Below are 14217 nucleotides of genomic sequence, written 5' to 3'. Positions count from 1 at the left end.
CTAATTCATTGCTCACTCTAACCAAAAACAAGAGGAGACCACGTCTTCTATCAACCAACTAAGGACTCAAATGCAAGCTTCTTAACGAATGACGGATAATCAAATCTCTCAATTGGCTTCTCAAATGAGTCAATTGCAAGCCTCAAATGGTAGGTTTTCGGGTAAAACCGAGGAAAACCCAAAGACCACTAATTCTTTACATTTGAGAAGTGGTAAGGAGTTGGAAGACCGGGTGTTCATAAAGAGAAGAAAGAGTAGTAAACCGGAAGTTGTGGTTGAACCACCGAAAGTGGTTGAAGATGATATTGTAGAGGTTGTTGCGGAAACTCCCATGGTAGTTGATGAACCTACCAAGATTGTTGAAGAACCCAAGCAACAAGTCGTGAGAACATATGTGCCACCAATTCCTTTTCCCGAAAGATTGGCTATATCAAAACTTGAGCAAAAATTTGGGAAGTTCATGCATATGATGAAAGGAATGAGCATGACAATGCCTTTCATTGATGCTATCAAGGAAATTCCAAATATGGGAAGTTATTGAAGGAGATGATTGCCAACAAAAGTTCCTTGAATTCCTCAACTACGGTGAATTTGTTCAAAGAATGTAGTGCTATTCTAATAAATGAATTACCTCAAAAGCTTGAAGATCCGGGGAGTTTCACTATACCTTGTACCATTGGGACAGTTCAAATAGAAAGAGCTCTATGTGATTTGGGGGCAAGCATTAGCCTCATGCCTCTCAAGATTTTCAAGAAATTGAAGGATTTTGATCTTTCACCAACTAGAGTTTCCTTACAACTTGCGGATAGATCGGCGAGGTATCCAATTGGCCTTGTGGAAGATGTCCCACTCAAGGTAGGCAAACTTGAAATTACATGTGATTTTTATGCAATGGATATTCCCAAGGATTCAAACATACCCATCATATTAGGGTGCCCTAGCCTTGCTATAGGGGGTGCCTTAATTGATGTGAAAAATGGGAAGCTATCTCTTCAAGTTGGTTAGGATAAGGTAGAGTTCTCTTTGAACAAGGCTATGAAGGAGCCTTTGGAAGCAAAATCATGCTACATGATTGATATGGTAGAAGAATGGGTTGACATGAAATGATTTGAAGAGGACAAGGGGTTACAAGGATTTCTTGAGGGTAAAGTGAAGGACTGCAAGGAGCACCGGGAATATGCTTTGGCTATGGATTCAACAATTGTAGAATATCCAAACAAGGAATTTGAGAGCTTAAGTAAGGACGGTAACATTGAGGAGAGATCTATGCCTCCTAAAGTGGAATTAAAACCTCTTCCCTCTACTCTTAGACATGTTTTTCTTAGCCCTAATGAGACTTACCCCATCATTGTCAATAGTGCACTCAATGACATTGAACTTGAAAAGTTGCTTGTTGTTGTGAGAAAATTTCGAAATGTCATTGGGTACACAATTGATGATATTAAGGGTGTTAACCCTTCCTTTTGCACCCACCGGATTTACTTAGAGGATGAGGGCTCATCTTCTATTGATCCCCAATGCCGCCTTAATCCTAACATGAAGGAAGTTGTGAGAAAAAAAGTTCTCAAACTACTTGATGCCGGAATTATCTATCTTGGACCAGATGTTGGAGCGTTTGGCTCAACATGACTTCTTTTATTTCTTAGATGGATACTTGGGATTTCCCCAAATCTCTATCCAACCAAGTGACTAAGAAAAGACCACCTTCACATGTCCTTTCGGCACATATGCCTATAGAAGAATGCCGTTTGGATTATGTAATGCACCTTCGACCTTCCAACGTTGCATGATGTCAATCTTCTCCGACTTCGTTGAGAATGAAATTAAAGTATTTATGGATGATTTCTCGGTGGGTGGGAAATCTTTTGAAAATTACTTGACGAATTTGGAGAAAGTCTTGACTAAATGCCAAGAGTGTCACTTGGTTCTAAATTGGGAGAAGTGTCATTTTATAGTGACCTCCGGGGTGGTTTTGGGACATGTTGTGTCTAGTAAGGGTATAGAAGTTGACCAAGCTAAAGTTGAAGTCATCAAAACCTTGCCCCCTCCCACTAATGTTAAAGGCATTAGGAGTTTTCTTTGGCATGCCGATTTTTACCAACGGTTTATTAAGGATTTTTCTTTGATTGCCCGTCCATTAACTCACTTGCTTGGTAAAGATTTACCATTTTAATTCACTAATGAATGTCTTGTTGCCTTTAATAGGTTGAAGAAAGCTCTTATCTCCGCTCCAATCATACAACCCTCTACTTGAGGAGAACCATTTGATTTGATGCGTAATGCTAGCGATGTTGCGGTGAGAGCGGTGCTTAGATAAAAGAAGAATGACAAACATCATGCCATATATTATGCAAGCAAGACTTTGGATGAAGCTCAAGCAAATTACACCACGACCGAAAAGGAGCTTCTAGCGGTCATTTATGCTATGAACAAGTTCCGTTCTTATTTGGTGGGCTCTAAGGTAATAGTGCATACCGATGATGCGGCATTGAGGCATTTGCTAATAAAAAAAGGAATCAAAACCCCCCTTGATTTGGTGGATACTATTGCTACAAGAGTTTGATATTGAGATAAGAGATAAGAAAGGTGTGGAGAATGTTGTAGCCGATCATCTATCTAGGTTATTGAATGGGAATTTGAAGGATGGCTACCTATTGATGATTACTTGCCGGATGACCATTTGTTTGCACTTGCTATAGTGAATGCTCCTTGGTATGCGGATTTCGTTAACTACTTGGTTTCGGGGATCATCCACATGATTATGATTCCCGTAAAATAAAGGAAGAGGTTCTTTCATGATGTCAAACAATACTTTTGGGAGGAACCATGCCTCTATAAATCATGTGCGTATGGGATTATTAGGTGATGTATTTAAAATGAGGAGGTGAATCAAATCATATCTCATTGCCACAATATGCTAAGTGGTAGGCACGGAAGTTCAAGAAAAACCGCCGCAAGGGTACTTCAATGCGGGTTTTATTGGCCCACCTTGTTTCATGATGTGGCAAGTTATGTGAAGGGATGTGACAAATGGCAAAGGAGTGGGAACATGTCAAGGAGGCATGAAATGCCTATGAATTATGTTCTTAAAGTGGATTTATTTGATGTGTGGGGAATTAACTATCAAGCTGCATTTCCCTTCACCCATGGAAATGAATATATACTTGTTGCGGTCGACTATGTTAGTAAGTGGGTTGAAGCAATACCTACCAAAACTTGTGGGGTGAAATCAGTGACCAAGCTCATGGAGACCATCATATTTCCTAGATTTGGAGTGCCAAGAATTTTGATTAGTGACCGAGGAACCCATTTCTGGGAGCGAACTTTGGATGCCCTTCTAAGGAGACATGGAGTGCAACATAGGCGGAGCCTTGCCTATCACCCACAAGCTAACAGTCAAGCCGAAATCTCCAATCGTAAGATCAAAGTTATTCTCTAGAAGATCATGAGTCGGTCAAGGAAAGATTGGGCCATCAAGCTTAACGATGCATTATGGGCATACCGAACCACTTTCAAAACACCGATAGGAACTTCACCATTCCGATTGGTATATGGGAAGCCATGTCATTTGGCGGTGGAAATGGAACACAAGGCGCATTGGGCTATCCGGCTTCTTAATTTCGACTTGAAGAGTGCGGGGGAGAAGCGACTTCTTGACCTTAATGAACTTGAAGAATTTAGACTAGAGGCTTATGAGAGCTCTAGATTGTACAAGGAGAGGACAACACGATTTCATGATAAAGCCATTATAAGGAGAGAGTTCAAGGCTGGAGACTTGGTCCTCCTCTTTAATTCAAGATTTAAGCTCTTCTCGGGTAAGCTAAAGTCGAAGTGGTCGGGTCCTTTCACCATAGTCCGAGACTTTCCCTATGGCTCGGTGGAAGTGACCGATGGAGATCAAGTTTTCAAAGTTAATGGGCAACGGCTCAAGAACTACATAGCTGGATCACCTATATTGAAGAATGTAGATGCCATTTGAACTTTTTTTTCGGTGTAATGTTAAATTGCATTAATGATAATCATTGAAGTACATCATTCACCATATTACAGCACCAATCTTTACGACATTCACCCTATTACAATATCATTGTGCTGACACCATTTTGCCTATACATTTTGGGAAACCATTATGACATTCAACTAATACGCTTACACCATTCAGAATCTATCCTATGTGGGATAAACCCTAGTTTCATTCGAGCCCTCATCTGGACTTGATGCTGCACCTGCTTTAGTATCATATTTGGGTGCACTACTACTTGATCCACACGACATTTGTTCCTCACCATCCAGATCTGATAGATTAAGACCATCACCACCGTTTACACCAGCTGCTCCTTAAGAAGAGATCTGCATCTTAATTTGCAGCACTATTGAATGCAGTCCTGTACTGGTATTAAACAATCTAACCAGTCATTAAACACAGCTAAACACCTCTGGCTATAAACACATCCAAAAAATAGATGATCAGATGTCTCAGGGACATCACCACATAGCTCACATTCGCCAGTAGTAGCAACCCCAAACCTCTGCAGTCTGTCCTTAGCAACATGCCTAATGCATAAAACCAGGATATAAATGAGTATTTTGGACTTGTTATTTTGTTCCAGATGACATGATACCATCCCACCTTCTCCTGATCACCCATAAACCATTTATACCCATCTTCTGGTCTATACTTAGCACAGTCTACCCCCCATTTACCAGCCTCATAGCATGCCTTCATCTTTTCCTTCACTTTGCAGATTTGTCTCCACGTCCAGCTAGTGTTAATAGAAGGTTGATACTCAAACCAGTCTTGATGCTTTATATAGACATGGTTGACCCAGCGAATCCACAGATGGTCCTCCTTACAGGCCACCCACCATGTATATTTTCCTATCAATGCTGTGTTCCAAACCAACTGTTTGTAACACCAAGACCTCCTTTCCTCTTCTCCCTACAAACTTTTTCCCATGAAACTGAAGGCACTTTATGATATTTATCAATCCCTTCCCATAAATAATTATGACAAATGCTCTCAATCCTCTTGATAATAACCTTTGGTATGATGAAGATCCTAGCCCAATAAGAGTGAACCTGTGACAAGACAAACTTGACAAGAACAAGTCTCCCAGCATAACTTAACTTCCTGGACCCCCACCCACTTATCTTTTCCACCATCCTCTCCACCAGCTTAGAGCAATCCCTAATAGCTATCCGTTTGTAGGATATAGGAATCCCAAGATACTTAAAGGTAAAGTTGCCCAATCTAAACCAAGACATTCCGAGGATCATCTGCAAGGTAACCTCTTGTAGCCCATTACAATAAAATTCAGACTTGTCCCTATTCAGCTCAAGACCTGAAGCAACTGAGAAAGTAATAAAAGCTCTCAAGATAGTCTTCACAGACTTCCCATCACCCCTACAAAACAACAATAAATCATCTGCGAAGCACATATGACAAAGTCTAAGTTGTTTGCATAGAGGGTGGAATCTGAACTCCTTTTTATCTACAACCACATCCAAATTACGAGAAAAATATTCCATACACACAACAAAAATTAGAGGAGACATAGGGTCCCCCTGTCTTATGCCCCTCTTCCCCTCAAAGTAACCAAATATTCCCATTAAGAGATAAAGTAAAGGTAGGAGTAGAAATGCAGACTATAATCAAACTAACCAATTTGTCTGGAAAACCAAGAGCTCTTAGCATATGCTCAATGAATGGCCATTATATTGAGTTATAGGCCTTTTCTTAAGTCTACTTTCATTAAACACCTTGGTGAACAAGCCTTCCTATTGTATATGCGTACTAGATCTTGACATATCAATATGTTATCGACAATCTCTCTACCCTTTATAAACGCACTCTGATTAGCACTGATAATGCTTGGGAGAATATCAGCCACTCTGTTGTAGATGATTGGCCTAAAGTCTGTCACAGATTCAAGTCTAGATTCTTAGGTATTAGAGTCAAAATTATTGAATTGAGTTTCCTAAGCAACCTACCATTCACAAATATCTCTTTCACTGCCTGGCAAACATCTGACCCAATGATCTCAAATGAGTCTCGAAAAAACTGGCTTGAGTAACCGTTTGGTCCAGGAGATTTGTTTGCAGGAATAGAAAATAAAGCTGCCTTTATTTCCTCATCTGTCACAATTTGCATCAACCTCTGCCTATGTATATCATTAAGCACCTTCTCTCATTGAACAGTAGGATAGTGCACCTTCCTCACCTCTTTATTAGTCCCCAGCAATCCCTTATAGTAGTCTAAGAAGGCTCTTTCAATATCTCCCCCCTCAACACACTTCTTCCCATCACTATCCAGTATAGATAACACCTTGTTTTGGATCCTTCTGCTTTTGATTGCAGTATGGAAGTAATGGGTATTAGCATCTCCCTCCTCTAACCACAGGGTTTTGGCCTTTTGAGCTAGGAATTCATTCCTAGCTTTATCCATAGCCTTATAAAGCAAACCAGCCTCCTTCTCTTGCCTTATAATGTAATATCCGTCCTATTAGAGACCCGTTGACCGTCGTTGACTAACCTTAGGCACTTGTCTAGACCTTCGAAAACCTTACGAGCTAACCTTGTGACGTTATAACCCTTTGAAGTTTTGGTTACTCGATCTAGCGGAGGCTACTCGATCGAGTAGCTTAGTCACTCGATCGAGTAGAGGCCACTCGATCGAGTAATTCGTTTACTCGATCGAGTAACGTGAGTTCAGCGGGGAATTATAAATCGTGTTATCGTGAAACCCAAATCATTTCTCCACCTTTCCTCCTAAACCTAGATGCCGTCATATCCTTCCTCCTTCACCTTGATTCATCTTGTTGGAGCGTTTGAGAGGGGATACACCATGGGGATGGGATACTTGCATCAGGTAGTGGTCTTGTCGCCGGAATGCTATGTATAGGTATGTTGTCATCATCATCATCATTGTCTCTCTTGGTTTCAGTTGTGTTTATGGTAGTAGTAATAAATGGTTATGCTGGTTGTTATAGGTGGTTATGGTGATTGCTTGTTGTCTTGTGGTCGTGCGCAGAATCGCTGCGGTTTGCTAAAGGTAGGTTTTCCTACTCAGTACTGTTGGTTATCTATAGTGTTGATTGTGTTGTATGATTGGTTTAGTGTAGTTGTTGGTGGTGTAGATTGATTGTTGCTGACCATTGTTGTTGTATAATGTGGTTGGTTGCGATTGTTTATCCTTAGTTCTCGAGGTGCGTCTTCGACTGAGTGGAGTCACTTGCGGGAGTGGCTTCACGCCCTTGATTCGCCTTCTGTGGAACCTGCCACAGAAGGGGATGTGCACATTAAGGAACATGGGTTATCGCTCGGATTGGATGAGCGGGGCTTAGGTGGGAACGGCTGCGGTCCCCCACTGGCAGTGTGGATTACTGGTTGCGATTGGTAATCTGGCAGGACTGTACCTTCGGGCAGTCAGAGGTGTGTGGGTGATTGGTGGAGGTGGTGTATGTGTGTTACTGTGTTTGTTGTGTCTGCCTTTGTTTTGTTCCTGCGGTTACTGACCTTGTGTGGTGTTGTTGTGTTGTCTTCTTGTGTTGTGTCTGCCGTGATCCACTATGGTGAGCATTCGTTCTTAGCAAGTTGATGTCAGGACCATAGCTGGGTGCTTGGAGGGACGAGTCTACCACGAGTCATGGCAGAAATAGTTTCACATAGTTGATAGTTGTCACGAGTTGTACCTTTAATTTTGGTTTATATCACTTGTAATTTAATATAACTGTTCTTTTATCGGCATTTGATTATTAATGTCCTCGGGAAAACGAGATGGTAACGTCCTTATCTGCTGGGGAAGGTCTTTTTAAGGCTCCTTGGTAGATGGGGGTGTTACAAAGTGGTATCAGAACGACGATTTTGGAACCTGTAACTAATGAGCCCAATGAACGTAGTGAGTCTAATAAAATAAACTTGGTGTATGTATGTTGGGAGCCCCGGCAGATGCTTGATTTTGGGTGAGAAGGCGCCCTCATTTCAAAATCATAGCCCCAATATGCTTAAGCCAGCCACCGAGTATGGGGATATCGAGTCGGGAATTGTGTGCATAGATGTGTATGATAAATAGATTAGAAATAGCTGTGATGAAGTCTATGATAATGTCTAAGTGTGTACAAATAGTAATGATGAACCGCGAAGGGCTATGAATAGTTGGAAGTGTGTATGTAGATGTGATAAAGATGGTAAATGTGCTAGGAGTCGCATACGAGTATTGGATAATGTCATGGTGATTATGAGTGGTGAGTCCTTATATGCGTTCTAATCAGTATAAGTTGGTAAGTAGTGTTTGGATGAATGTTGTAGTGTACCTTTGTGACATGGCATAGTCATGTTCGATATCTGGTTGACGAATTGTTGTGACATGTTTGAAACCTTGAACAAACTTGTGTAGTAAGTGGTAATTATGTTGCCAAATGGATGCTTGGTGTAGTGTAATCACATGTCGAATGACTAAATTTGCATACACATAAGTAAGTGTAGAATGACGTGTTGGTTGTATATATGTATGAATTGATGTCATAGTTGGATTGTCTTGCATAATGTTCGATATAGAATGGAATGATATGTGTAATGTTCAGATGACATAGTTGTGTTACATTTGAGTTAGTATTAATGTATCGTAGTTGGATAAAATAATCAATGATGAGTTCCAAATATACTTTGGAATCGACACGAGTTGTTGTTTTGCAGGAATCGTTAACCGAACTCGTAACTTCTGACCTTGTTCCTAACTTTACTCGACCGAGTATGAGTGCCTACACGACCGAGTAGACCTTACTCGATCTAGTTGTTGGATTATTAGATCAAAAACGTTGGAACTGCCAGCGAAAACTTGACCGAGTCGCTCCAACTCGATCGAGTAGAGGCCACTCGATCGAGTACCCAACTTACTCGATCGAGTAAGTGCTATAGTACCCGGACTAACGCGGAATTCTTATACTTTCCCAACCTCTTTCTTCTCTTATTTCTTCATACTCTAAACCCTAATTTTCTATCATCATCCTTTTTCTCTCAACACCTTGGTGAAATTGTGCTTGATTTCTTTGTTTTCTTCTTGCTAATTCGTTCTATTCATTTGCTAATCATTCAAGGTAAGAATGCTAATTTTTTTTCTTTGTTTTTAATCGATTAGAACCATATAAAAGTGTTAGATTTTCTGAAAAATTTGATTTGTACTCATGTATTTTTGTTTATAATTGTTGTAATTTGGTAAAATTGCTCTAGTTTGTTGATTATTGATGCTAGAAGTAGGAAAATCAAACCTATATGAGAACATGTATTGACCGAAATTTCTAGGGTGTGGGTTACAAATTGAATTTTTGTTTGTCTTTTGAGTATGGAAGAAGGGAAATTGAGTAATGTATGTTGTGGGTACCATATTTGGTGTTGATTTTGACTATTTTTACCCAAAATTTTGTCTTAAAACTCCGTCTTAAAAGTACCCCAAACTGAATTCGCCCCAAATCTTTATGATGATTACCTTTTTGTGAAACCATTTTGAAGGGATTAATACCCCAATTTGCCAATTGATGTTACAATTTCCATATTTTAAAAACTATAAGACCGACTTTTATGAGTTGGGGGGGGGGGGGGGGTAGCATGTTTAGAAAATTGTTGGTTGTTTTGATGAAAGCTAGTTTACATTGTTGTTTCTTCCTCCATAAGTGTACTTGAAAAGTTTATTTCCTTCAAGTAAGTGTCCGTTTGTGTGCCTAAATGTATGTTGAAACATATGCCAAGACCTGCAACTGCCACCCGTCAGAGTAAGAGGGGAAGGGCTTCTGAGCCCGAAGTTGAGGAGGGGAGTCAGGGACCCACTGTTCCACCGGTTCCCGAGTATCCTACCGTTGTCTTTGCTAACTTTAAGCAAAGAGAGGCTTTTGTTGAGTTACAGAAACGTCGCATGAAACCACCCCGATGTATCGACACCACAATCTTAGAGGACCTTAAGGTAGAGACGGATGTGAGGCATATCTTTGAGACCTTGGGTTTGACTGGTTTGTATGGACTTAGGAAGCATTCCTACTCTTTCTTGACCTTGAAGTTCATGAGGTCTTTTGCCTATGATGCGGCAGCTAAGAGCGTACAGTTTCGTCTCATGAACACCACTTTTCTCTTGTCTATGGACCAGTTTGCTTCTCACCTTGGCCTTGCCCGGCCGGAGAAGGGATCCCTCAGGGATATCCCCACTGAGTGTGGGGCCAGTAGTTACATGCCTTGCTTCACCAGCAAGAACGTGTTGGAAAATGTGTCCTCAACAATAGTGCGATCACATGATTTAAATATGATAGTTAAATCTCATAATAAGAATACATAAGGGATGATTCATTTATATAGTCAACTGATCAACATTAATCGGTAACGATTGGCTTGCAAGAGTTTGACGTTACTGTCGTGGGACGGTGGTGGTCAGTTGATCCCTTAAGGTCACACCTAAAGGATGATGCTCTTATCAGTAAAGTTAATTAATTGTATGTCGCTACAAGTTGATTAATTCCTTAAATATGAAAAATTTATATTTATGAGAGGAAATATGTATCTTATTGTAATGTGATTAAATAAGATCCTATTTAGTGGATTAATATGTTAATTCACTAAATTATGTTGAGGTTTTATAAATATTTCGAGGTAGAGGTAATTAGTTATTTACATTTACAAGAGGTTGTAAATTTAACTAACTAGTAATTATGGGACCCATTATATGTTGATATAATGGTAAAATATTACTCAATAAGTTTAGTGAATATATGTTTATTAATTTGTCATATAATTGTTGTATGATTAAATTAATATTTAATTATGTAAGAAAATTAAATATAAGACTTATAAGCATTTGTGGGACAAATATTATAAGACAAAAATGGACCATAATAGCACAACTGTACCGTCCAAATAAGAGGGATGCTTGAGTTTTATAGCTTTGTCATTTAGTTGTTGGAAAGATACTCCAACATCTTATGACACAACTTTAATCTAGCTAAAGCTGTAACACCCCCATACTACAAGTGCCTTACCAGGACCACTCAGGTATGAAGACATTACCATCTCGGTTACCCGAGGCAATGATAATCAAATAACAATGAAGAAACAACGTTTAATTATAAATACTTAGCGAAGAGTTACAATTCTCAAAACCAAACCAAAAGTACGATACATGTTCTCAAACCGATTGTTCTAATGAAATGTAAATAACTAATAAGCTACAGCGGAAGACTCCTATCATCATGTCGTGGCAATCCCAAAGAATCCCAAAGAGTACTCATCTCAATACCTGCTCAATATCTGCTCACCATCCCCGAATGGATCACCGCAGTTTACAAAACAACACCGGGTCGATACTAATCACACAATTCAATATATACCAACAATAAGATAAACAGATGACTTAACCACACACACACACAATCACGCCAAATCCAATCATCTCAATCACCGACGTCCACCGGACCACCACTGCCAGATGGGGGACCGCGGCCGTACCCACCAAATCCCCGCTCCACATAGTGAGCGATAACCTGTCCATTAATGTGCACATCCCTTCGGCGGGTTCCACGAGAAAGCGAAACTAGGGCGTGAAGCCACTCCCGCAAGTGACCCCACTCAGCCGAGGCCACGCCTCGCGAACCATCAACAACGATCACAACCACAATCACAATACAATTACTATATCAAACAACCAAACACAATACATCAACCAATATCCGATTATGGGACTAATACTGAGTAAGAATTCCTACCTGGTAAGCACACAATCAGACGGTCTCTACTGCTGAATCAAAAAGCTTCCTCTATGAACCCTCATCCTATCATACAACACATAAAGGCTACCAAATCACATACTACACATAAACCCCCAAATCTCTAAATTAGGGTTTAACCAAATTAAAGGAAAGACAATGAAAAGGGTACATAGATCTTACCCTCGACGCAAGGAACTCAACGGTATAATCAACGCTAAGAACTGACCTTTCAAACTCCGGGTATTGCTAATAATGCGATTAGGATGAAGAACTTGCTTGCTTTCTCTCTTAAACAGTAATTTAGGTTTTGCAAAAGTGATTTAGAATAATGAGAACAAAGCTTATATACCTTAATCGCATAATTAACAAAACCCGAGAAAACTCCCAGAAACCTAAGCTACTCGATCGAGTACCCGAGGTACTCGATCGAGTACCCCTTACTCGATCGAGTGCCCCACTACTCGATCGAGTACCCAACAGTCGAAACTTTTCTAAAACGCAACTTACCCTTACTCGACAGAGTAAGGCCTACTCGATAGAGTACCCCAAGACTTATAAATACGGAGTATTACAGTCTTCCCTCCTTAAAAGGAACTTCGTCCCCGAAGTTCAAACCACTACTAAACAAAGGTACTCCCATAACATTCCCGACTCAAAAATCAAACAAAATTCAACATAAAACATGTTACTAACCCAACTCATCCCGACAAACATCCCGACACAACATATAAAAGGGGTATAAAACTCTTAAAACTGCGTTCGCGATCATCTCCTACCCCCTTAAAAGAAAGAAGGTTACGTCCCCGTAACCATACATACCTGATCAAAAAGGAAAGGGTAACGCTCTTTCATAGCCTCCTCTGGCTCCCATGTAGCTTCCTCGGTCTCGTGGTTAGACCAAAGGATCTTGAGCAGAACTGTCTCACCATTCCTAGTCTTTCTAACCTTTCGGTCTAGAATCTGTTTAGGCACCTCAAGATATGATAAGGACTCATCTAGCTCTAAGTTCTCGGCCTCTAACACATGTGACAGGTCACTCACATACTTCCGCAGCTGCGATACATGAAACACATTATGCACTCTCTCTAATGCAGCTGGTAAAGCCAGATGATATGCAACTTCCCTAACCCGCTCTAAGATCTCATACGGCCCTATAAACTTCTGACTTAGCTTGCCTTTCTTCCCAAATCTCATAACCCCACGCATAAAAGACACTTTCAGAAGAACCTTATCTCCAACCTGAAACTCTTAATCCCGGCGATGTAGATCTGCATAACTCTTTTGTCGATCCTGAGCTGCTCTCATCCGTTCCCTGATCATCTTAATCTGTTCCACCATCTCATGCACCATCTCTGGTTCTAAAACCACTGCCTCAGCACTATCGTCCCAACAGATTGGACTCCTACATCTTCTCCCATACAAAGCCTCAAACGGTGCCATACAATTACTAGTGTGATAGCTGTTGTTGTAAGAAAATTCTATCAAGTCCAACCTCTGCTCCCAGCTATCACCAAAATCCATCACACAAGCTCGCAACATATCCTCAAGAGTCTTGATTGTTCTCTCAGTCTGCCCGTCTGTCGCAGGATGAAATGCTGTACTCATCTTCAAAGTTGTTCCCAACGATTCCTGCAACTCCTTCCAAAACCTCGATATAAACCTCGCATCTCTGTCAGACACTATGTCCTTAGGGACTCCATGTAACTTAAGCATGTTCTTTCGATAGGCCATAGCCAGTTGTGCCTTAGTCCATGTATCTTTCATTGGAACAAAGTGAGCTGACTTGGTCAGTCGATCCACTATTACCCAAATCATGTTGTTACCTTGTTGACTCTTTAGCAAACCCACAATGAAATCCATGGAAATGGATTCCCACTTCCACTCAGGTACCTCTAAAGACTGAATCTTACCTTGTGGTCGTCGCTGTTCCCCTTTAACTCTCTGGCATGTTAAACAACGGGACACAAACTCAGCTGTCTCTTTCTTCATCCCAGGCCACCAAAACGTTTTCTTCAAATCCTTATATAGCTTGTCACCACCCGGATGTACTGAATATGGTGTGCAATGTGCCTCTGTCATGATAGTCTTTTTCAACTCCTCATCATTAGGAACACACCACCTACCATCAAGCCTCAAACTACCATCTCGTATGAATAGAAAACCGGACACTTTGTCCCTTTCTCTACTCCACTCTCCACTCCACTATCTTAGGGTCCAACGCCCTTTACCTCGAATATCATCATAAAACTCAAGCTGTCTTTGTCATATCACCCATGGCATCTCCTTTCTGCATCATATGTATCCCAAAGCTCGCTACCTCATCTCTCAGCCTCATCAAAGATAGAGCTGTACACAGAGAATGTACACTCTTCCTACTCAAAGCATCAGCTACAACATTGGCCTTCCCTTCATGGTAGATGATTTCCATGTCATAGTCGCCAATCAACTCCATCCACCTCCTCTGTCTCATGTT

General features: G+C 40.7%; 2 protein-coding genes across 2 annotated transcripts; one reads left to right on the top strand and one right to left on the bottom strand.

The window, feature by feature from the left end:
• Window positions 1–3445: 3445 nt before the first annotated feature.
• Window positions 3446–3979, top strand: LOC141590245 (uncharacterized). The gene has a single exon (XM_074410849.1). The coding sequence runs from the start codon at window positions 3446–3448 to the stop codon at window positions 3977–3979; it is 534 nt and encodes a 177-aa protein (XP_074266950.1).
• Window positions 3980–4881: 902 nt separating this feature from the next.
• LOC141590244 (uncharacterized) lies at window positions 4882–6445 on the bottom strand. Its single transcript, XM_074410848.1, has 4 exons — window positions 6221–6445; window positions 5992–6157; window positions 5761–5917; window positions 4882–5404 (listed from the first exon to the last, which is right to left on the bottom strand). Exons 1-4 carry the CDS (start codon window positions 6443–6445, stop codon window positions 4882–4884), a joined length of 1071 nt encoding a protein of 356 aa, XP_074266949.1.
• Window positions 6446–14217: the final 7772 nt, after the last annotated feature.

The sequence above is a fragment of the Silene latifolia genome, chromosome 7 (genome assembly GCF_048544455.1).
Source record: "Silene latifolia isolate original U9 population chromosome 7, ASM4854445v1, whole genome shotgun sequence".
Classification (NCBI taxonomy): Eukaryota; Viridiplantae; Streptophyta; class Magnoliopsida; order Caryophyllales; family Caryophyllaceae; genus Silene; species Silene latifolia.
This window is presented reverse-complemented; position numbering and strand designations above follow the sequence as displayed.

Coding starts and splice junctions, on each gene's coding strand:
- LOC141590244 (XM_074410848.1), bottom strand. CDS start 6,445: ATGGATAAAGCTAGGAATGAATTCCTAGCTCAAAAGGCCAAAACCCTG. Junction 6,158..6,220: donor TGCTGGGGACTAATAAAGAG/GTGAGGAAGGTG, acceptor ATACATAGGCAG/AGGTTGATGCAAATTGTGAC. Junction 5,918..5,991: donor GAAAGAGATATTTGTGAATG/GTAGGTTGCTTA, acceptor AATCTGTGACAG/ACTTTAGGCCAATCATCTAC.
- LOC141590245 (XM_074410849.1), top strand. CDS start 3,446: ATGAGTCGGTCAAGGAAAGATTGGGCCATCAAGCTTAACGATGCATTA.